The sequence below is a fragment of the Sander lucioperca genome, chromosome 12, assembly GCF_008315115.2.
Source record: "Sander lucioperca isolate FBNREF2018 chromosome 12, SLUC_FBN_1.2, whole genome shotgun sequence".
In the NCBI taxonomy this organism is placed as follows: domain Eukaryota; kingdom Metazoa; phylum Chordata; class Actinopteri; order Perciformes; family Percidae; genus Sander; species Sander lucioperca.
This window is the reverse complement of record NC_050184.1, coordinates 8,674,513-8,697,653: the sequence shown is the minus strand read 5'-3', so window position 1 is coordinate 8,697,653 and position 23,141 is coordinate 8,674,513. Positions and strand designations below refer to the sequence as shown.

At 39.0% G+C, this 23,141-nt stretch overlaps 2 protein-coding genes across 4 annotated transcripts; one reads left to right on the top strand and one right to left on the bottom strand.

The window, feature by feature from the left end:
• The first annotated feature begins 1,649 nt into the window (after positions 1–1,649).
• On the top strand, positions 1,650–12,192 carry emc1 (ER membrane protein complex subunit 1). Of its 2 annotated transcripts, XM_031286291.2 has the most exons (23): positions 1,650–1,830; positions 2,651–2,778; positions 2,907–2,972; positions 3,060–3,153; positions 3,240–3,368; positions 3,633–3,759; positions 3,887–4,036; positions 4,211–4,378; positions 4,689–4,760; positions 5,005–5,103; positions 5,243–5,339; positions 6,020–6,136; positions 6,590–6,598; positions 6,990–7,189; positions 7,396–7,545; positions 7,899–8,060; positions 8,204–8,323; positions 8,762–8,899; positions 9,693–9,866; positions 10,107–10,317; positions 10,439–10,523; positions 10,641–10,770; positions 11,208–12,192. In XM_031286291.2, the coding sequence occupies exons 1-23, from the start codon at positions 1,739–1,741 to the stop codon at positions 11,385–11,387; spliced, it is 2,898 nt and encodes a 965-aa protein (XP_031142151.1). In that variant the 5' UTR covers positions 1,650–1,738; the 3' UTR covers positions 11,388–12,192. The 2 variants fall into 2 exon arrangements, with proteins under 2 accessions (XP_031142151.1, XP_031142152.1); XM_031286292.2 differs by lacking the exon at positions 6,590–6,598.
• An 811-nt stretch (positions 12,193–13,003) lies between these two features.
• Positions 13,004–22,804, bottom strand: LOC116040715 (ERBB receptor feedback inhibitor 1). Of its 2 annotated transcripts, XM_031286296.2 has the most exons (4): positions 22,584–22,804; positions 16,821–16,973; positions 16,022–16,104; positions 13,004–15,001 (listed from the first exon to the last, which is right to left on the bottom strand). In XM_031286296.2, the coding sequence occupies exons 2-4, from the start codon at positions 16,865–16,867 to the stop codon at positions 13,998–14,000; spliced, it is 1,134 nt and encodes a 377-aa protein (XP_031142156.1). In that variant the 5' UTR covers positions 16,868–16,973; positions 22,584–22,804; the 3' UTR covers positions 13,004–13,997. The 2 variants fall into 2 exon arrangements, with proteins under 2 accessions (XP_031142156.1, XP_031142158.1); XM_031286298.2 differs by lacking the exon at positions 16,821–16,973 and having other exon boundaries at positions 22,584–22,773.
• Between the last annotated feature and the right edge of the window lie 337 nt (positions 22,805–23,141).

Below are 23,141 nucleotides of genomic sequence, written 5' to 3'. Positions count from 1 at the left end.
ATACAGGTATTTCCTGCTGCTGCCAGACAATCAGAACTGCTCCCAGTAGACCACAGGGACAAAACACACACACACACACACACACACACACACACACACACACACACACACACACACACACACACACACACTTGGACTGATAAACCGTGCAATAATAATGTGACATAATAGTGTAATACATTTTACTATTGATTCTCTTTCATATTTATTCATTGTTTATACTTTTCCTCCTATCCCTTAATTGTTGCTGCAACAGTGTATTTCCCCGTGGTGGGATTAATAATGGATCTTTAATCTTGAATTTCCGTCAATTTAATGAAAAATAAAAATCCTGTAAATCATTATAATAAGAAACTTTCTCAAAATATGGACATAGTTTCTCAAAATAATGAAAAGATTTCTCCAAATGATCACTAAGTATCTTAAAATAATGACTTAGTATCTCAAAATAATGAGATCATTGCTTAAGGCTTAGATCTCAAAACAATAAGTCATTATTTTGAGATACTAAGTGGCTGTTTAGAACTAAGTCGTTATTTTAGGATGTCATTATTTTTGAGAGATACTATCTCATTTATTTGAAATATCTCATACATTTTAGAAAATTTCTTACAGGATCTTTTTTCATCATATTGGAGGAAATGAACTTTCATATAGTAACGATCCCAATCTGATCTGTACATAAAAATAAAACAAGGCCTTTATTACCATTACAATTTTTTTCCATACAAACAATACAAATACCCCATACAGTTGTACACTTGTTTGTAATATTTAGGCTACTCTTTTAGATTGCGTTGTTCCCATTAGTGTTTTTTCATTTATTATTTCATTGTTTGATTATAGAAACAAATATTTACAACCATGGATATTTGAACATTCTTGTAAATTAATATTGGGTGTGTGTTTAGCAGATTGGACAGAAAACTGAGGTATTAATACTGGTCCAATACAATGTAAGCTAAGAATGATTCACAGTACTTTTATTGCAGCTTTAATTTCAGAAAGGTAACTTTTGCATAATAGCGGCAACAAAGTAAAAAAGTTTGCTCTCTTTAATTTCTTGTGTTTCTTACAGTGTAAACAAATGGTATTTAGATTAGGAAAAAAGTGTAAAATGTAACTAGAGGCTCAGAATTTACATTTTTAAGTGTATTATAGAGGCTCAGAATTTTATTTCTAAACTCTGAGGGGAGTTAGTTTAGCTAAAGGGACACCGTTTTTGTGTTGTTCAATCTTGCGGTCTGTTTTGTTTCTTTTACTGTGAAATCTCTAAATCATTTTTATACACAAATACTTTTTTGTAGACAGCATCTTTTAACCTTTCGTACACAAGTGTTTCTGCAATTCATTCTGATATTAATAATGTGCACAATTCACCATAAGTCAAATAAAAATTTTAAAGCCGAATTTGTGTCTGCATAAAAAAGATTGGTCAAAAAGGTAGTTGATTTATAACATGTAATTATCGTAAAGTTCTCATATTGTGCTCATTTTCATGTTCATAATTGGATTTAGAGGTTATATCAGAATAGGTTTACAAGGTTTAATTTTGAAAAAACACCATATTTTTGTTGAACTGCACATTGCTGCTTGTGATCACTGCAATACACGTATTGAAGCTGTATGCCTTTCTACCCTGTAGGGGGCAGCACCTCTCAGTCACAAGACTAGAAGGAAGCGAGTCAACTTCCGACTTCCTCCTTCTCTTGAAGAGCAAGCTAAAGCTACTGCTGCAATGGCAAGGCTAATTTGGTTGTGCCTGAAATGTATCATGTTATACAGCACTGTCCAGGCTGTGTTTGAGGATCAAGTAGGGAAATTTGACTGGTAAGAGAAAACTAGAGAACGATCAAATATGTGTGCTATTTAGAATCTTATTTTAATTTGTAAACGCTAATGCTAACACCTGTCACAGCCACTAGCTGCGACCCGGTGTGTTTGGGGTGGACTTTGTGTGAGAGAACAGGCCAAAGAATATTACAAATAATAATAATTCAAGCCCTAGCTTACTGCAGATGCTGTTGGCTTGTTCACTTTTTTGGATTTGCCTTTAGGAAACCACATTTCTAATTCACTGAGATTTAGTAAATGTGATTGGAATTGATTTCTAGGCATTGGGAAAGCATTTTAACCAACCTGGCAGTAACCATTGTAACGTTACCGTACAACAATATTTTCTTGTTTTAAATTTGAGCTGTTTCTCATAACACTAGGGTTTGATCCTTGCAGGGGTACAAGCATTGGTTCAGCTATAGTGGTCATAACAACTACATCTTATAACTTATTCCCTGTTATATATTGTTCTTATTCTTATTCAATCAGTCAGTTAATGTTATGTTAATATTTCATAGTCATAGTTAATATTTAATAATACTCTACTGCACTGTTCAATCCCTGCACTGTTCACTTTTGCACTATCACCATTGCACACAGTCTACCATAGCACCTTATCATGGTCATTGCATTTCTGTGCGTGATTTTTATTTTTATTTGTATTCTTATGTATGTGTGTATATATGTTTGTTGTGTTAAGGTTGTCTAAGCTACTGCATCCTAAAATTTCCTTCGGGATGAATAAAGTATCTATCTATCTATAAACTAGGTTGTTGACCTTCTGACAGCTAATGTTCTGTCTTGTGATTCACAGGAGGCAGCAATATGTTGGCAAGGTTCGCTTTTCCCACTTCGACTCACATGTGCAGTCATCCAAAAAGGTGCTTGTGGCAACAGAGAACAATGTGTTTGCTTCACTCAATACCAGGACTGGAGAACTCTGTGAGTTTTTATTTTTATTTTTTTTTTTGTAATAGAAAGTTCTAAAGGGCCATGTACAGAAGATGATCCACCTCTCAGTTGGCATACTTTGTGTTGTTATATTAGTATTTATTCAATGTCTGTTACAGTCTGGCGGCATGTGGATAAGACTGGGCCAGAGGGAAACATCGACGCTCTTCTGCAACATGGACAAGGTGATTTTGTTATTGCAGTTGAGCTTAAAGAGCTTTTAGTTCCTCTCTTGAAAGCAGATAACTCATAAAACTGTTCTTGTTACCTAGATGCGGTGCTGGTGGTTGGTAATGGCCGCCTACTGCGCTCCTGGGAGATAAATATTGGTGGTTTGAACTGGGAGATTGTGCTGGACTCTGGCAGGTGACCACTTCCTTGATTTGTGGTTGTTAAGTATAAAATGCTCTTTATTTTGATCAGATGTTAACTGCCTTTGTTATACATTTCAGTTTCCAGTCGGCATGTTTAGTTGGACAGCAAGACACAGTGAAACACGTGGCTGTTTTGAAGAAAACGATCATCTCTCTCCATTACCTTTCTAATGGTCATCAGAAATGGATAGAGAACCTACCAGAAAGGCAAGTGGACGGGTTTTTGTATGTCAACAACATTGAAAATCGATTTTTGTTTATAAACTTTAAATATAATTAAGCCTGTCTTCGTTAATGAAACGTCTCCCCTGAAATTAAAGATCAAGAAAGCATTAACCGGACGCAGAAAATAGAAATGGTCGTATTTAAGCAGCATAAATGTCCGATACATAAAGGCACAAATTATTTGTGTTTACCACCAAGGTTGGCATTATAAAAATTATATAACTCTCTGCCTTTTTATCTCGACAGTGAAACCGTGGATTACCAGGCTGTGTATTCTGGTGGTAATGGTGAAGTGTATGCACTGGGGGTTGTCCCCCATTCCCACATTGCAATTGTTGCTTACAGTTTGGAAGATGGAGAGATAATCAAGCAGGTAATCCAGATGTATAGTGGCAGTATATAAATGCAATAACTTTTTGAATTTTTGAAGTGAAGTTGTAGTGTTGCAACATATTAACTGAATTCCACATTTCTTACTTCTTCGCTTATGTTGTTCCCAGATCTCAGTCGAAGCTCCATGGCTGTCCAACATACAGGCCAGCTGTTCAGTGATCGACCAGGGGGTGTTGACGTGCGTGGACTCTGCAACAGTATCCCTGTACATGCTTGACTTGCACCTGCAGTCCCAGATGACACAGATCCCCCTGCAGGTATTGTACCCACCAGAATAAAATCAAAACCTTTTATTTTATAAAATTCACATGTGTGTCCTATGCTCTGGTTTTGGTAGGTTTCCATTTTCCTCTCCTTACCTACCTCATTTTCTCTGTGTGAATGCATTTTTCCATTGTTTTTACAGTATGCTTCCATGTATCTTTTTTTAGTCGCTGGGACTCGAAGTCACGCCTGGTTTCCAGCCAGTACTGGTGTCCACTCAGCCCAACCCAGCTCGCCCGCCACTGTCGGAGTTTCTCCTTCAGCTTGGGCCTGAACACCACCTGCTTCTCCAGCTCAACAATGGTCATATAGTTACACTGAGGGATTTCAAGCCTGTACGTAGCGGTTTCTCCATGTATGATCGAGATTCTGACAATTAAAACTCAGACCACTTAATGTTTGCCATCCAAAAATGTTATTTTATTCTAATATTGCAATTATTGTACAGTAAGTCACTCTGGATAAAAGCTTTAGTTACATGCCTACAATGTAAATGTGACTTGACTTTCTTGCGGAAATATCCAACAATTTGTGGGTTTCTTCTTCTTCTTCTATCTTTATTATTTAAGAAGGTGTAAATCTCAGTGTGTCATACGAAGATATTACAATTGTTGTTGTTGATGACTTATTTGTCTTGATTCATAGGCCATGCTGGTTTCATTTGCTACCACTGGAGAGAAGACTGTTGCTGCTGTCATGTCGCCCAAGAATAAAACTGTGAGTTAATGTGAAATCATTTTATTAATGACATGCATTCAAACTTGTTAATTATGTGGTTTGCCATCATGCTCTCTTTGAAAACTACGGTGAATAGCAGCAGATTTAGTACAGTCTTAGTTGTCTCTTTGTGTGCTTGATGTGTGATGCGCACAAGGATTTTAATAAACTGATAAAATCTGTTATCCTCAAGATGAGAAGCATTAGGTATGCTTCATATGCTTATCTGTTTTCTTCCCTATAGGCTTGCAGTATTAACCTCTTTAGTGGAGAAACTGGACGCAGACTTCTAGACACAACACTGATTTTCAATTTGGATCCTAATGGTGGGAAACCAGAGAAGGTGAGTCTAAATTTCTTCCAAGTGATTCTCCAGCATGTTTGATATCTGGCCTTTGATGTGAAGGACTTGACCAAGGCTTCAACTTTATTTTATAATTACTTTATAATATAACACCATTTTTATTCTTTTATTCTTCCAGCTATATGTACAAGCATTCCTCAAGAAAGATGACTCTGTTGGCTACAGGGTCATAGTGCAGACTGAAGACCACACACTCACTTTCATACAGCAGCCAGGTATGGATGGCACAGGAAACAGGAAGCTTTGGTAGTGTTGGATTGTCAGTCTGCGCTGATTAATGTTATCTGAGGTATTGGCTCTTATATACTGTCTATGGGTATTAGCATGCACTCCTGTCTGCCATGGTGTGTTTTTCAATTCTACCACTGAGGGGCACCAACGTCCAAACCTTTTAAATTCCTGGTCATCGTAATAAAATAAGCAGACCTTTTTTCGGGAATTTTATTTGACCAGATCCCAAAAAAAACGCACCCCTTGACCTTTTGCTTTTCATTATGCATGAAAATGGAAGCCTGAAGACAGGTGTCTTCAGTGAATCACATGGGATTTATAGCCAACAGGTGAAATGGCTTGAAACTATTGAGATCCAGTACTTCTTTCCAAGTGCAAAAAGACTGGTGAGCCACGATTTGCCTCATGATAACATTTGGGTATATTCCACTTCTAAATCATCAAAAATGCTGCCAACATCCGACCACTGTGCGGAGCACAAACAGGCTGTCAGTTGTTTTCATAATGTACACACACACTCTTGTCTTTTTCCCAAGCACAAGGGAGGGGGGAGAAATATTTCATGTTGTAATTCGCGGAAAGCATTAACACAAATTGCATACTGTCACAGGGTGTGTAAAGTGGAATGAATGATTACAGGACAAAAATGAGTCTTGTTTTCCAGGGCGTGTAATGTGGACGAGAGAGGAGGCCCTGTCAGATGTGGTGACAATGGAAATGGTAGATCTGCCTCTCACAGGAACACAGGCAGAGCTGGAGGGGGAGTTTGGCAAAAAGGCTGGTAAATGTCAAACCAGAATCCCTTCATGTTTCTTCTCCTAATTTTCTAACTTTAAGTACTAATCTAATCTGTGGATTAATATTTAGTATTTTGTCTATTATTTTCAGTTTTCACTCCGTCCTGGTAGTTCTTTGTCCTAGAAACTTAAGGCGGCTGTGCAATTCCTAATCTTAGAATATTTTGTCAAGCTTGGTTAATCCTTTTTTAGAGTTTCCTCTAAAAACTAATGAACTAATGTTTAAGTCCACCGAATTGTTGCTTTATATTTTCTTCTTACTTCAACTGCTCAGCACCTGTTTTTAATCATCAAAGATGTAGTTTTGTTATTTTGTAGAATGCAAAAGGCTTGGTGGCCTGGTAAAAAACAGTTTTTCTTGGGTGTGTTCACTTGGTTGCTATCTGCTTCACTTTCTTTTGTCTTTGTTCTGTTTTTATTGCTTCGCTTGGATTCAGCCATACAAGGTAACCCCCTTCTCTGCTTTTTTTCCCATATAAACTTGATTCATTTAAGGTTAGGATCTCCTGTTGTTGACTAAAACTCCCTCACCATATCCACTGAGCCTTTCATTCTATTACTTGATTGCACTTTTAGTCATATCTTTACAAAGCCGCTTATTCCGCTCTTGTTGTTTCTTACACTGTTTTATTAATGGTGTTAGAAATAAGCTGCTAAACAAGTATTCCTTTATATTATTCTAGTTTTTACACATACAGTGACGTACATAACCTATTATTGTTGAAGGTACCACTGTGCTTTGCCTGCAATAGCAATACCACAGGGTCCAAGTTGTGATTCTCAATCCATTGAAAGTCATTAAACAGCATTTGTGTGCTCTCTCTGTAATTTGTCTAGACGGCCTGATGTCCATGGTGCTTAAGAGGCTCTCCTCTCAGCTTATCTTGCTACAAGCTTGGATTGCTCACCTCTGGAAGCTGTTCTACGATGCACGGAAGCCTCGCAGTCAAGTAAAAAATGATGTGACCATTGAGAACCTCTCCAGAGACGAGTTCAACCTGCAGAAGATGATGGTTATGGTTACTGCATCTGGGAAGGTACGAGACCAAAGCTTACCTTCTCGTGGAGTTACTAGTGTTTCAAGAGGGATGAGCTGTGCTGCACATTTGTGGTTTGAACCAGTTTCCTTTTACTTTGTCTGTGGTCAGGCAGGCCTAAAGTGAAATTAAACACTAATAAATAGACTTCATCAGGCAGCTATGAAACTCTTATTTTTTTTTTTCCTTTGCTTGTTTTTGTTAAGCTCTTTGGGATTGACAGCAAGACCGGCAGCATTTTATGGAGGCACTACCTGAACAACATCCCATCTAATCCAGCTTTCAAACTAATGGTGCAACGGACCACTGCACACTTCCCTCATCCGCCACAGTGCACACTGCTCATCAAAGACAAGGTATCTCATAACAAGAGCTCTGTGGTTAAAGAGATCCAGGGTGGGAGTCAATTTTATTATTTTGTGGGCCATGCAAACATAAATAAATCAAATGACTTTATTGTGAAATCAGCAGATCAATTGCTAATTTTTGTACCTTGCATAGAGTTGGTGGCTTCAAGAGAGAAAACTTTAAATTTCGACTGAGCATGCCTTATACAGTACAGTACGCATCGCAAAAGCTAAATACTTATTTTCTTCTGCAGTTACCAGTACTTGAAAGGAAACATTGGTGTAACTGCACAAGTGGTGTGTATTTATTTTTTTGTCATTTTGTATATATTTTTGTTCTAATTCTTTTTCTTCTTCTTTAGGACACAGGCCTGGCCACACTCCATGTGTTTAATCCCATTTTTGGGAAAAAGAGTCACATCAGCCCACCTCCCCTGCCTCAGCCAATACTTCAGTCACTCATTCTGCCTCTCATGGACCAGGATTATGCAAAGGTCTTACTTCTTGTTGATGACCAGTACAAGGTCAGTGGCAAACTGTAAACCTCACCCACCAGATCAATATTCTGCTTTCACTACTAAAGATACAGACATACATCTTGTGTATCCATGTGCATCAGGCCAACACTCAATTTGTAAAATTGTATCCATCTATTATTTTTCCACAGGTGTCTGCTTTTCCCTCTACAAAGAATGTACTACAGCAGCTCCAGGAGATGGCCTCATCCATATTCTTTTATCTTATTGACTCCAGCCAGGGAAGACTCTCTGGCTACAGGCTACGAACGGCAAGTGAACCTTCTTTTGCCGAATTATTTCAACGTTCTTTGCACATTAGGGCTCCAGGGTTTTGGACAAGTTTTAGCCTAGCCACCACCAGTCTTCAGCTTTTGGTTCCCATATTTCTATTGTTTATAATTGCAGTGACAATTTCATTATGTTTCATTAATGAAAATATGACCATGAATGCTCAAATATTCTTGCATAACAAATGCTTAATAGATCAAGAATATATTTGACTGAGAGTCTGCCAGTTTTAAGGCTATCAAAGGAGCACTATACAAGCAAATGGACATAATTATTGTAAAAATATTCTGAGAATGAACATTACAGCCAGAGGTCTGTTTTGTTGTTCCCTCTCTCACAGTGAGCTACCATGAAATGATACTTAAATCACAGTTGACTGATTGGCAAAAATAATTAATCTGGATGTTTTCTGCATTCAGGACTTGTCGACCGAGCTGATCTGGGAGGTTGTCGTTCCAACCGAGGTTCAGAGGATTGTCTCGGTCAAAGGCAAAAGGCCCAATGAGCATGTACACTCCCAGGGCAGAGTGATGGGAGACCGTAGTGTTCTATATAAGGTATGATAACTTCCCCTGAAAGCGTACTAACGCTGTGGTTTGGAAGGAGTCTTGAGAGAGTTTGAAAGTTATGTCATTGTTCTTATTGGTGCTGGATTTGGTCAATGTTGTCTAGACTTCTCTCTCTCTCTCTCTCTCTCTCTCTCTCTCTCTCTCTCTCTCTCTCTCTCTCTCTCTCTCTCTCTCTCTCTCTCTCTCTCTCTCTCTCTCTCTCTCTCTCTCTCTCTCTCTCTCTCTCTCTCTCTCTCCCTCCCTCCCACTTCAGTCAGAAACACAGTCACTCCTCGGCTTCTGATGTAGGCTGAAAAATCTTTCCAAAGAATACTTTACCACATGTCACTGTGCCAGTGAATCTGCTTTCCACCAACTGGCTCTAAATAAGAATAAACCCTGTTTTTTGTATTTCTTCTAGGACTCCTACACTCCCTACTGTAGTTCCTGTGTGATCTATGAAAATGCATCATATTCTCCTCCTGCACTTATTTTTAGGCACTCTCTCACACAAATCCCCAAAATGTACAATAACTCCAAAGCCCTGTCAAGGATTCTGGAGACTACAATGTTTATTACACCCCAGAATACAAATGTTTGTGACATAACAAACAACATACTGGTGTCTTTCCCACTCTTAGAGCTTTATCAGTGGTATGAAAGAAAAGGTTTGCATTAGAGAAAAACCAAAATCATCCATTGGGGACCAAGAAGTCATCTATCCATATTCATTCATTCATAAAATGTGTATTTTAAAACTTTGATTAAGATGCTGAATTGTGTTTCATCTAATTTCTTGCAGTACCTGAACCCAAATCTCCTGGCCGTGGTGCTTGAGAGCACAGACTTGCATCAGGAGCGAAGCTTTGTCGGGATCCTCCTGATTGATGGCGTGACGGGTCGCATCATCCACGAGGCTGTTCAGAGAAAGGCCAGAGGACCGGTGCATGTTGTGCACTCTGAAAACTGGGTGGTGGTGAGTATTATTGACAGCTAAAGGCTATCATAAAAATATATTTTTTTATATTGTTTTGTTGCTTTTTGCTTGGTTACAGTAAGAATACTGTGTTGGCTCACTGCAGCTGTAAAATAAAAAATAAAAAATGAATGAATCAGCACCCACACTGTAATCAAACACTGAATATGTTAATAGACAAATGTTGAAGGGGAACACAGGTGATCTGAATGTGTCCCCCGCCTATGTTTGACCCCGCAGTACGAATACTGGAGCACCAAGTCTCGCAGGAACGAGTTCTCTGTAATTGAACTGTATGAAGGGATGGAGCTCTACAACAGCACCGTGTTCAGCTCGCTGGATCGGCCACACGCTCCTCAGGTGCTTCAGCAGTCTTACATTTTCCCCTCCTCCATTTCTACCATGGAGGCCACACTGACCGAGAAGGGCATCACCAGCCGCCATCTGCTCAGTAAGTTTTAGCGAGGTCCAGTCTTATGGGCTGCAGTGCATTACTGTTTGAGTTACTCACCTTCTTTTCAGCATTGTTCAGCCTTTTTTTAATATGTGAATTTGGGTTTTCTTTGTCACAGTTGGCTTGCCATCTGGAGGGATTTTGTCTTTACCCAAGATGTTCCTTGACCCTCGGAGGCCAGAAATAGTAACGGAGCAAAGCCGGTGCGTCCTCTTGTCAGGCTTGGTTTAAAATATTTCATTGACTTTTTTTTTTTTTTTCTTTCTTTTCTTTTATTTTTTTTCCTGTCTCTTTGTCTAACTTGTTCACTTGATCTCCAGGGAAGAGAACCTGATACCGTACGCACCAGAGCTGCTGATCCGTACAGAGTGGTTCATCAACTACAATCAGACTGTATCAAGAGTGCGAGGAATTTACACTGCCCCCTCTGGACTGGAGTCAACCTGTCTGGTGAGTCTGCCTTTAACAATACTGAGAAACATATTATATGATGATTACCAAGGTATGCATTTCTTGCTTTTGTCGTGGAAAGTATTTATTCTTGAACTGCCCCTATGTGTCACAATTTAACTTCCTAATTTTCCATTTGGAGTGTTTATCTTCTAAAATCTGCCAGTGGCAGTACAGCATGATATTTGCTCACCATTTAAAGTCACGGGATAAACAACCACTAGCATTATAACTTCAGCAAAATTAAGTCATTCCAGTGAAGAAAATATAATATTTGTGTATTTATTATTAGTTTTGAAGACCCAGAGCAGAGATTTATATTGACACAATACTGAGTAGTAAATAAAATAAATAAAAGTTTTACATAGCCATACAAATTAAATTCATCCAAAACATACAGGTAAATCAAATATGACAATGTTACCTTTTCCTTGTAGGTGGTGGCATATGGTCTCGACATCTACCAGACACGCGTCTATCCCTCAAAGCAGTTTGACGTACTTAAAGACGACTATGACTATATGCTGATCAGTAGCGTTCTCCTCGCCCTTTTCTTTGCCACCATGATCAGCAAACGCCTGGCAGAAGTCAAACTGCTTAACCGGGCCTGGCGGTAAAGGATTGGTCAAAATCCCAACTCTTACAGCCCAGAGGCTGCACGAAGGACCTCAGCCCGAGGAGATGAGACGGCTGAGGCCATGCCTGTAGAAGAACACAGGCCAAAGATCAATAAGGCCCATAAGGAACTGCAGGGGTGAGGGGACAGCGGGGTGGGGGTGAAAGGAGGGATTAGAAGAGGTTTTATGTGGTGTTTTTTTTTAACTTATTTTGCAAGCACAAGGAATTATTTCATAGTAAAATAACAGTTTTTTGTGCAATGTCATTTTGATTAAATGTTTAACACAGAACTAATTCCAAATGAATAATACAGATTTGGATTTAATAAATTGTGGAGTTTGGAAATTCCCACACATGTGAAAGTTAGATACAATGTTAGTTTCTTCCAAAAATAGTTTGAGGCATTTATTCTTCATTAAATACTCTTAATACTCTAATGGAGAGTGATAATAAATGTTGAGGTTTGAGAAAGGAGATACAAAAGACATGCAACTGACGTGACCATGATTTTATACTTTTAGCCTGCTGAATCATGATGATACCCAGATGAAGAACTGTATGAAGTGTGAGAAGATCATGCAGAATGGACTATAAATGGTCACTTATGCTTTCCTAAAGACTCTCCCACCAATGGCACTGTCACACTGTTGTCACCATCACACGCTTAACAAAGGAAAATGACCCATCAGTAGCCTCTATTTTCTGTACATCAATCATCCTGCAGCTCATACGCGTGAGCAGTTTTGATCCACTGCTGGCTATGGTTGATGCTCCATTAAAATTTCTTCTTGTCTCAGAACTCCAGTTTAAGTGTTTATTTTCTGTTTTCAGAGAGAGCAAAATGTGTTCTTGGAACAAATGCTTGATTATGGTTAGACATTTAAATTTTTTTAAGTAAACCTGGTATATTTAATGCTTATTAATTTAAGTAATCTAGGTGCAGAATTTCTGTAAGGATGTGTTAACATGTAGTTACTGTAGGTTGTAATACATTTCCAGAAATGTATTTGATATATAAACCAGTAAAATTGGCTAAAAGCCTTAACCCTTTTCAGTTAGCCAATAACGACGTTATTATTGATACGTTAATTGTAGAAGTAAATGCTGATGCGTACTCCTTTCATGTTGTCTCCATTAAGACATGTTTTATCTCATAGCAGCAGGACACATTTATAGTGGGTCACATTTAGTACATTATATTAGTAAAGTTTCTCCGACAGTCTCAGCTTCTTCCCAGTTATGGTTTTCTTCAGAGATTTATAGGACAATAACACTGGAAAAATAAAGAGGAGATATGTTTTTGTTGTCTTTTCAAAAGAAGGCTGTAGTTTCAAAAGGATCGAATGTCAAAAACAAAAGATTTCAAGTGTCCTGAGAATGTTGGCTAAACAGACCAACCCCACCCCCCAAAAAAAAGCTTACCATTGATACATATAGTTCTGGTGCAGAAAAGACATTGAGTCTATCATAGAATGAATAAGTTATTTTATTTAATATTTTTTTATAAATAGATTAAAAACACAATTTTACAATGATTTACTTTTGACACAAACATTATGTTAACTTACAAACAGCCTTTGTTGACAGAATCTTCATGAGAACTTCCAACCTGTTGATGTAACAAAGGTTGTAAACCGGGGGGGGGGGTCTATACCTTAACAGTATAAAACGTAACATGATTTCCATGCCCACACACAAATAAAGAATCATTAAAGGCCCAAGCTGTACTTTTCTGAATATATATACATTGTTTGAGCTAAATACACATACATAATGACAACAATTCATCATAATGATTAAAAGTTTATCAACTTCCAAATACTGAAAATTAAGGCTTTCTTTTACTCCTGTGTATACAAACACTACTGATGAAAAACCTGAAAAACATTTTTGTGATAGGGAAAGCTGTGTAATGAAAATGAAGTGCACTTGCCTGCAAAAGTCATGGGAATAAGAAGTGTTTTATCAGGTGAAGTGTTCGGGTTCACTATAGTTCAAAGCATGTTTTGGTTGTGTTGTGTCGTTCTTATATTGGCCACATTGTTCATTGTTAAATTTACCATAACTATTATTGGGAGAATGATTCAGCAAAACATTAAATCTATCAATACATCATACTTAAGATTTCAAGCAGCATTGTCATAAACATGGAATGAACAGTTTGGTACAAGCCCAGCTTGTACATACAGTAATTATTTGCTCTCTCGTAAGAAATATAGTATTAGTAATAGCATATGTCTGTCAGAATGAATGAGTGATAAGACATTATCTCTGTGAGAAAACTGCAGTATCTGAGTAAACCAAAATTGAAAATGGTTATATAAATATTTCTCCACTATTAGTGAAAATACTGGAATGTTATGATGCTAAAATACTGACCAGTAAAATGTTCAGTTAGAAAAGGAGACCTCACACCTCATAGTGTTGTGTGACATAAGTGGTCTTGAAATACATCAGTCATTGAAAATAACACCAATATGACATTAGACATGTGAGTGTAGCATGTAAATGTTTTCACACACTCTGTTCAATAGTGTATCATATTGTTATTGATGTCAGTCACAGTTTTGTACTCATCAAGTTTTAGACAGGGACATAAGCGAGGGTTTCTATCTGTTCTGCCAGACGCCGCTGTTTCCCGTCCTGGCCGGTTCACTCAGGAGTCTTTCTCGTCTGTCTGAGTACGTCGGTAGGCCCGGCGGCAGGAGGATGTAGTGCGTGGCGCTGGCCTGTCTGCCATCCTTCAAAATTGGAACAATGCAGGGAGAAAACTGAGCTGCAGGTGGCACCCTTTCACACTGCTGTCTCTGTAATGCCTTACTCACATATTTTGGGTTAGCAGCAAAACTCTGTGTGGCAGGCATCACACCATTGATATAAATTGGAAGGCTTTTGGGGCTCGGGGTACGTGGTGGGCAGGGTGGGACTAAGGGGATCCTTGGAGGAATTTTGGGAGGCTTGTCTTCCTGGCTGGCGCTCACAGTCCTTAAGAGAGCGGGACGTTTTTGCAGGATGGGGATACGAGGAGGGATTAGGGGCTTGTCAGTGGGGCAGGTTGTGCTGCTGATGTGGAGAGGCTGGGAAGCAGGGCCTGAACAGGGAAACTGGAATCTGGATGATTGGTGTTGGTCTGGCTGTTTGCTACACACAGTATCCCTGACAGCTGACACCACATGCTGGTGGTCTTCTCTCTGGAGAGCTAGTGCCCAAAACCCGCTTCCTCTCCCTGATGGTCTGTCCTCTCTGCCTGGCCAAGAGAAAGCCATGGAGCCAGTCCCAGCACCACCAGCATGCAATGAGCTCTCCTTGTAGGCGTAATTCACTTGGCCACAGTCTCTGTTCATGCCCCTGCACATGGCCTTAGGGCAGCTTTTGGGCAAAAGGCGGCGTCTGTCGCTGGTAAAAAACTCCACCTCACTATCGGCTGCCTCATCAGACATGAGCTCCTCAGGGTCAGGCAGAGGCGGCAGGGGTTTGACTTCTCTCTGGTGGCCCCCAAACACTGTCCATCTCTGGGAAGAAGGGACTACCTGGTCTCCCTCATGGGGCCGCAGTATGCTGTCAGATGCTTGCCGGTAAGTATCAGAGTAGAAAGGAGACTGGGAGATGTTGCCTGGGAAGGGGGAAAACAATCAAGTATTAGACAACTGGCTTCATGAAATCCTAAATTGAACTGTACACCAAGAAGCCGCTGCTTCATTATACAAGGTTTTGCTATCACTGTTGTTTCCTTCAGTGCAGAAACAATTCTCAGAGGAAGAAACATGGAAAACAACTTCCAATGAGATTTTTTTTTTAACTAGAGTGTAGTGATGGTGTAGGAGGGAGAAAATACCAAGGGGAGTGGGCTGCCTACTCTACTTGAAAAAAACTCCTGTTTTGCTGACAGTATCATACAGGAAACAGGAGAAAAAACATGTTGAAAACAGCCGCTTAACCTATCACCCTCTTCGTCAAACATCAGCCACAACACCCTGATTAACACAGGAATCACCATTATCTGCGGGGTAGGCCATAATCTTAACGGAGCTTCCCATAACCTTCTCTGTGGAAACATCCGACGTGCCCCAGACTGCAGGAACAGCTGGTGGCCAGGGAGCAATAGCTTCCCCTCCTCCTTCACCCCACTCTGTCCTCTGCTACACAGCTCAGTCCAGTGATGACAAACTCACGTTAACCCTGTCAACATGCTGTTTTATTAGTCAAACAGGGTTTAAACTCGTTTGTCAAACCAAGCCGGATTTCAGAATATAGAAATGAAAAAAAAAGTTATCAATGTTTTGTTTATTTAAAAGTTTGCAGATACATGATAATCATGTCTGTGTGTTTGACATGTTCCTTTCTATCTCAAGGTTAATTCTAATGTAACTCACCCAGGTTATAGTAGCAACTCATTTTCAAAAACCATTCGTGCAATTACCAATTTATTACAGATGAATATTAATATTATAATATTCATTAGACTTAGATTAACTGAGATTCTGTCAAATACACAGAGCATTTAAACCATCTCAAGTGTCACATGCATCCAAGTCAATTGAACCGGTGCTACTTGTAAACAATTGTCGATCTGTAGAAATATCAATTTATAAGAACTTATATGTATATAAAAAGAAACATGTAAAAGACTCACAGTTAAATTCCTTGGCCATTCCTTGCTGTTGTTGAAGCTCCGTCAAGTTTTGTTCCATGTCAGCACTCAGGCCAAAGCACTCTCTGTAAAGCAAGAGAGGTTGAGAAATGTAAATCATTCCTACACATAACCTATTACGAGTAAGTCATTAAATATGTGAAATAACAAGCATGACACATGCTTCAACAGAACATAGGTTCTGTTCTCCTTTATGTATTTACATTATTGAACAGCATTGCAGGTTGCCTGACGTCTTCTCGGAGCCATATTCTTCACGTATTTGTGCTCTTTATTAACCAAATCTACCTATCTTTTACTATTGCTAAAACTGTCTACTCTACTCTGTATGTACAACATGAATTGCATGTCTGTCCATCCAAAGCTTTTGCGCTTGCTGAGATTTTTCCCGTTAAATATTTTTTCAGTCTTTCCTTATCCAATGTCAAAGGGCTAAGGGTAGAAGGTGTTGTATGTTGTATAAATTATAAGGGTAAATTTGTGATTTGGGGCTATTTAAATAAAATTGACATTATCAAAGTATGTGATGGATTCAGATCAGACAGATGGAAACAATCAGAGAATTAACACTGGAAATAATATAAAGTGTTACAATAATTAAAATCCATTGTTGGTAGTTTTAAGTATTTAATGAGTATTTAATATGAATATTGCCAGAATTAAACTCCTGATATTATATTTTCAAAGTTAAAGTAGTGTTTAAGTACTGTCACACTATGTGATAATAACTGATCCTCATTTACATTTGGTTTCTTTCCATAAAAGAGTGGTGTTTGCGTACCTGTTCAGGTCATGTTGTCCCCAGGAGTTATTCTGACTCCCAGCCATGTTGTGGCAGAAATTGTGTTGATAAAAAGCACAAAGGTCTGTTTGGTATCTGAACACAAGTCAGCTCCATCAAACCCATCACAGCTTCACTCTAACCAGCAGAAAGCTGTTGGAGACAAACAGAAAACTAAGTGTCAGGAGCTATTTTTCCTTGAGTAACAGGACAACTTGTACATTCGCATATTGTTGTAGCAGGTGTGTCAGAATCAGGCTTTAAACACAAAAAAAAACATCAGTGTGAAATGGCCATAAACAGGGCATATAAACTGTGCACATCTGGAGCACAACCAGCTGCACATACTCATCCTACCAGGCAGGTCAAAGGTCAAGACAGCTACTCCAGAACAAATACTTAGAGGTTTAAAACAAACACATATATCACCTATAGATAAATCATTTATATTATTGACACAGCACGGCTCATTACACAGCTACATTCTACCTGTCACTCTGTCCGGACATTACTCACTCAAGCGCAGCTTGCAAGGAAACATTGAGTAACTGAGTATTTAAAAAGCATTTTGTGAGAGTAGTAGGCAAGAGATTTAGATTAGTAGGTACAGTAAATAACTTAGATTTCTGAAAATGGTCTACACGGAAACATTTCTGCATCGTTTTTGGTGAGCCTCAAACAACAGTCACAACAAAAGCCCAGTAAATTACTTCAGTCTGCTCTGGCAGCTGCCATGTGTATCTCTTTGTGGTTCCAGCTTAAAGCCATTTGTCTGATGAGCAGGCTATTACACAACCTCTGGGTCAGATGTGGGAGGGCAGCAGCACTCCCCACCCTCCTTTCTCTCTGTGACCATGAAACCCTGCAGTATCCGCCCTTACAACAGGGGCTAATTGTGCAGCATTCCAGTGATGCTGCATGACAAACTCCACCACCACCGAGACACACGTATAATAATAATACATGTCTGTGTAAAGGTTTTCTAGAGACTAGTGACCAAAAAAAAGGGATCTTAGGTATTGTGCCATGAAATATGTCACTGTCTGTAGAGTAATGAAAAAAATGTTTTGTTGTGTATTCAGTTTAAAAAGCTACTGAGTCAAGGAATGACATGCTAACGTTTAATAAATATGCTTCTATACATGTACATACAAACACCACGTTGCTTAATTCCAATGCTCGCCATTCTAACATTTAACTACATACATGACGGCTGCTTCCTGCCTCCTGATCTGACACGAATGTCAACTGATATCCCTTTTGCGTGGAGATGAACACATGTATTCTGGATCAGGTGATGGGGTCATCCTTAAGGGCCAGACAGACAAAGCCGATAATCGGCCGTCGGACAGTCTGGCGAGATCAGTGACTCGAGTCTGTTCGGTGTGTTCCGTGCCGTCGTAGGGGCCGTCGGCCTTCATTTTGGCTGATTTGACATGTACAATCGGCGGGGCGGGCACTGCCGGCAGTCGGACTCAAATGACCCATCTGATTGGTAGAGTGCTAACCCGGAAACGGGGTGCGGAATGAGCGTGACTAGAGTCTCTCAAAATCTGACGAAAATCTTTTAAACTGACCTTTGTCGATCTGAAATGAAGACATATTCACTAACTGCATGGCCTATTTCTCGCTTAAAATGTTTTCAGAAACACGTTTCGGTGAACTATTTTAGTCAAAATGAGATCATATTCTGAACAAGCCGCCATGACAATATTGCTTTGAATTTCCGGAGAAACCAGACCCACGTGACGCGTTCGTCCAATCAGCTGCCGGTTTTCATTTTTGGGCGACAATACAAATTAGCACCGCCTGGTGTTATGGAGACGTATTACGTCTCATCGCTTTGGTGTGTTCCGAGGAACTGTTTTGACCAACTCGGGGAGACTGATCAGTCCAACTGCCTTTTCTGCCGAGGGTCAGCCATATGGTCGGTGTGTCTCGACCTTTAGAGTAGTCTCGCATTGCCAGACCTATCTCCACAGCACTGTAGAGTAAGTTTCCTTAGAGATGCACCGATATGGAATCTCAAGGTCAATAATGATAACAATAATAATAATTATCTGTTTGTTGTGACCGATATCGATACGCAAATCCCCATACAGAACCAGGTTTTAAGTGCCATCCCTAGTCCGCAGCCATTTGACAACTCAAGGGGTTTAAAACTGAGTGAAGCCCTTGTGTCAGCGGGCCTCTACCCTGTGGCACAGTCCACAAGCAAAGTACTCATTCCCTTCCAGCTTCTAGCAGGGATGCTGCTTATTACCCTGCGCCCTTGACTCTTCAAATATGAATAGCAATGCAATAGCTCTGGGTAACTTTAATTTGACAGTTGAATTACCCACATTATTGTTCAAACTTGAATGTGCCTCATCTAGCTTTAAAAAAAAAAAATAATAATTTATTGTGCAAATCCAACTGTTTTTATAATAGTCAAATGAACTACTTTACTTTGTGAAGAACTGACGAATGCTTCATGCTCATATAATAAAATGGTTCCCATGCCTGTAATCATCTACAGTAAACAGCTACATTTCAAAATAAAATGTAAACACTAACGGAAAAAACACTATATATTTGCATTCCTGTCCACAGAATAGAACCATGCAGCAATTCACCTGCCAACCACTAATTAGAAATTGGCAATGCAAGATCTCAATTTTACTATCACACTGCAATCTCATTCTTCAAAGTCTAGCTTTGTTTCATGTTACTAAGGCCTACAGTCTACGTGGGAGGCAAACAATGCAGAGCATGCATAATGCAGCACAAAACCCACCACAAACACAACAGTGACCAATGCGTCTTATTTGAATATTTATGTCATCCTTAAAACAACCGACTGTGGCGTCATTTCCGCCAGTGATCCTCGGAGATGGAAGACGCTGAACAATTATGAATTCTACCGGCAAGTACTCAGTGTCCATGAATGGAGCCACTCTCAGGCATGAATGGGGCTTTGTGTCACTTTGGTGCGCAGTAAAGCAAGCCTGAAAATACAAGTGAACTCTCCCATGAGGTTAGGACTGAAGATACGCCATGGAGACAAGCAGACATTGCCGAGGTATGAGTCTGTGCCACAAATTCCCTGCAGGAGGATTGTGTGTACTGGCACCGTTGAAAGAAGAAGCCAGAGGCGGAAAAACAGTTTGTTTATCTCATGCAGGAGCCTTGATGTGTTGTCCTTGGCTGTCCCTGCCTCATTTTTATTTCAGGCAATAAGCCATTCACTGGACCTTTACAGATGATTTAATTATGATGCTGGCATAAAGTAGGCCTATGTGCTTTACATCACCTGATTACAACTTGCTGTTAATTCTGCTGGCCAAGTAACGCTCACAGCTTAGTGGCTGGACAGAACTCTTACCAAATGCCTTCATTGTAAATGTTTCCACCACAACATTAGCAGGCCACCACACTAAGAAATGCAGTAGTATTTGACTTAAATTTCTCAACACCAGTATTTGCAGCCTAGATGAAGGTTTCTTTCACCAAATAATCTAAACAGACAAGTGTTGTCGTTACAGGTTAATATATTTATCAATCAATCAATCAAATGTTATTTAAAGCGTAAAATCACCATTAAACATGGTCTCAGTGTACTTTACAATTAAAGGAACACAGAAATAACAGACGGCAACAAAACAATTGAACAGCATTAAAACAGTAATAATAAACAATCTAAATTGTAAATATGTGACTTGGCCTTTCATAAAGTTTTATAATAAGTATAGTATAGTTGAATGATGTGTCTACTACTCTACATGTATTGGTTTCCAATGGGTCAGAAGAGCGTGAGGGGGGGAGTGGGTGGGGGCAGTTTGTGGGAAGACATCTGACGAGAAAATACATTGCAGGTTGCTGTAGGTACATTTTATATTTTTATATTCTAGGTCCATGACCAAAATATTAAAAAAAAAAATTATTATAATAACTTAGTGCTGTGAAAAAAGTGTGTGGGAATTCAATCTGTTCATCTATATTTTTATATACTGGAAAAATGACACCCACCTGGCCATTATATGCCACACACAATATAGGCCTACACTTTAGCAACTATATAACACCTTTTTTTTAATACTTTATATTTATAATTCTACTCTTATTCTTTTTTACTCTTACTATTTTTTACTGTTATTGTAATTATTATTCTTTATTACACACTAGCTTTGTTAGCGCGATCATGACTATTTCACTGCACATAGTATTGTATGAGCATATGAAAAATAAAAAGTTTCCAATCTTGAATCTTTGAATCTAGGCTTAATTTGACTGTGGAACTGATGCTGGTGAATCATTAGGGTTTGGGATTGGCCCATTTAATTCATGAACTGTAGTGTAGTTTACACAACAAGTAAGAATATGAATCATTTCAACACTGTTCAAATTATTAAGAGCCATATTTGGTTTGAAGATGATTCAATAGGTGTTGGTGGTAGAAAAGAAAAAAAACAAAAACAATTTACAGCTATCCAAAATTGTATTTCCTCTAGCAAATTAATTTATAGCTTTCAAATGTGATTACCTCTATAAGGAAAAATTACATTTGTGGCTGCCGGGTTGGCTCAGTTGGTAGAGCAGGCGCACATTTACATAGAGGTTTATGCCTCGACGCAGAGGTCCAGGGTTTGAGTCTGACCTGTAACGATTTCCTTCATGTCTTCCCCCCCTTTCTCACCTAGCTGTCCTGTCCATTAAAGACGGAAAAGCCCCAAAAAATAATCTTGGAAAACAAAAATGACCTGAGAAAGCCATTCATGAATGGAATGGGGAAGCCTAGGCAACAATCTAGTGAAGCAACAATTTAAAACTATAATTCAATACTGTTAACAATGTTTAATATTTGCCTAAGTTTATAAGATTTTATTTAAATTGTAGAGTTGTTTATTTAACTAGGGTAACTTTAGGCTACTACATGTTTCAGTGCATTTGAAATCATATTTGGTAGTTTCATTAAATGGGTCTATATATATATATATATATATATATATATATATATATATATATATATATATATATATATATATATATATATATATATATGCTACATAGGCCTAGATATAACCAGATACAGATAGATAAGATATTCTGTAGATGTAGCCTAGATAGATAGATAGACAGATAGATAGATAGATAGATAGATAGATAGATAGATAGATAGATAGATAGATAGATAGATAGACAGATAGATAGATAGATAGATAGATAGATAGATAGATAGATAGATAGATAGACAGATAGATAGAATTATTTTTTATTTTAAATTGGACCAAACTCCACACACCAACTCTACTATTTTGGCATTGACTTTAGCGTCCACTAGCGGCTGACCAGGGATGGGCCGACCAGTCCCAGACTCACCCATCCCGCCTCGATGGGACTTACTGGTCTACGCGGACATCAACTTACTCTACAGCGGGTAAAGATAGATGCCTGCCCCGCTGCTCACAGACAAATAACCCAAACAGACGAGCTAAATTAGTCAACACAGTTTAAGAAAAGCGACTTGAAAAGAAACAACAAACGTTACAGTAGCCTAACGTTGGACCAACGGCCGCGTCTCCCGATTCGTTTTACATTTCACGTTAAGATCCGCGCGAGGAACAGTCTACAATCAAGTGTAGCTTTGTCATCAGGCCTATGATTCTAGTTAAATAAGTAGGCTCTCGTTTACATCAAACTCTGCTCCTGGTCGCTTAGTTTAAGTGGATTTAAAGCCAAGTTCTTATCAAATAGCCTAACTAACATAATAAAAGCAAGTCCTACCATGAAAACGCAGACAATTGGTGTCCATCATGTAAAGTCGGTTCGGCCGACCAGTTCCTGTCCAATGTCAGAAAAGCTGTATAGTAGCCCACGAGCCAGTCTCCCTGTCAAAACTAAACCATGTGCAACATCCCTCCTCTGACAACAACACTGGGAGGCGAAACTCGTTTTGTCAGCGTGACGCGGGTTTCCACATCTCCTTATAAAAGCATCCAGCACCCCGAGCACGTTACTGTTAACTCCACCCAAATCCGCCTTAAAAGGAAAAAAATCCCCCTAGAAAATAAAAACCATTAGGAAAAACTAAACACCATTAGGAAAAGTAGTCTAGTTTATTGTTTAACCTGCAGTGGTGAAAAAAAACTACATTTGTGGGTTTTTTTTTGAAAGCCTACTACTTCAATATTCACATTATTTCAACTCTTTCTCATTATTTCAACTCTTTCTCACTTATTTACGGAGGGAAATATTGTAGGCCTATTAAGTTTGTAGGCTATTCCATCACTAGCCTTTTTTAATTTTTATTTAACTGACTTATAGCCTACTTTGCAGATTTAA

What these genes read in the sequence shown, in the direction of transcription:
- emc1 (XM_031286291.2), top strand. Translation starts at nt 1,739, where the DNA reads ATGGCAAGGCTAATTTGGTTGTGCCTGAAATGTATCATGTTATACAGC. An exon ending in TGACACAGATCCCCCTGCAG is followed by an intron (nt 4,037 to 4,210) that starts GTATTGTACCCA and finishes ATCTTTTTTTAG; the next exon opens with TCGCTGGGACTCGAAGTCAC. An exon ending in ACCGTAGTGTTCTATATAAG is followed by an intron (nt 8,900 to 9,692) that starts GTATGATAACTT and finishes AATTTCTTGCAG; the next exon opens with TACCTGAACCCAAATCTCCT.
- LOC116040715 (XM_031286296.2), bottom strand. Translation starts at nt 16,867, where the DNA reads ATGGCTGGGAGTCAGAATAACTCCTGGGGACAACATGACCTGAACAG. An exon ending in GGACAACATGACCTGAACAG is followed by an intron (nt 16,105 to 16,820) that starts GTACGCAAACAC and finishes CTTGCTTTACAG; the next exon opens with AGAGTGCTTTGGCCTGAGTG. An exon ending in AATGGCCAAGGAATTTAACT is followed by an intron (nt 15,002 to 16,021) that starts GTGAGTCTTTTA and finishes CCCCCTTCCCAG; the next exon opens with GCAACATCTCCCAGTCTCCT.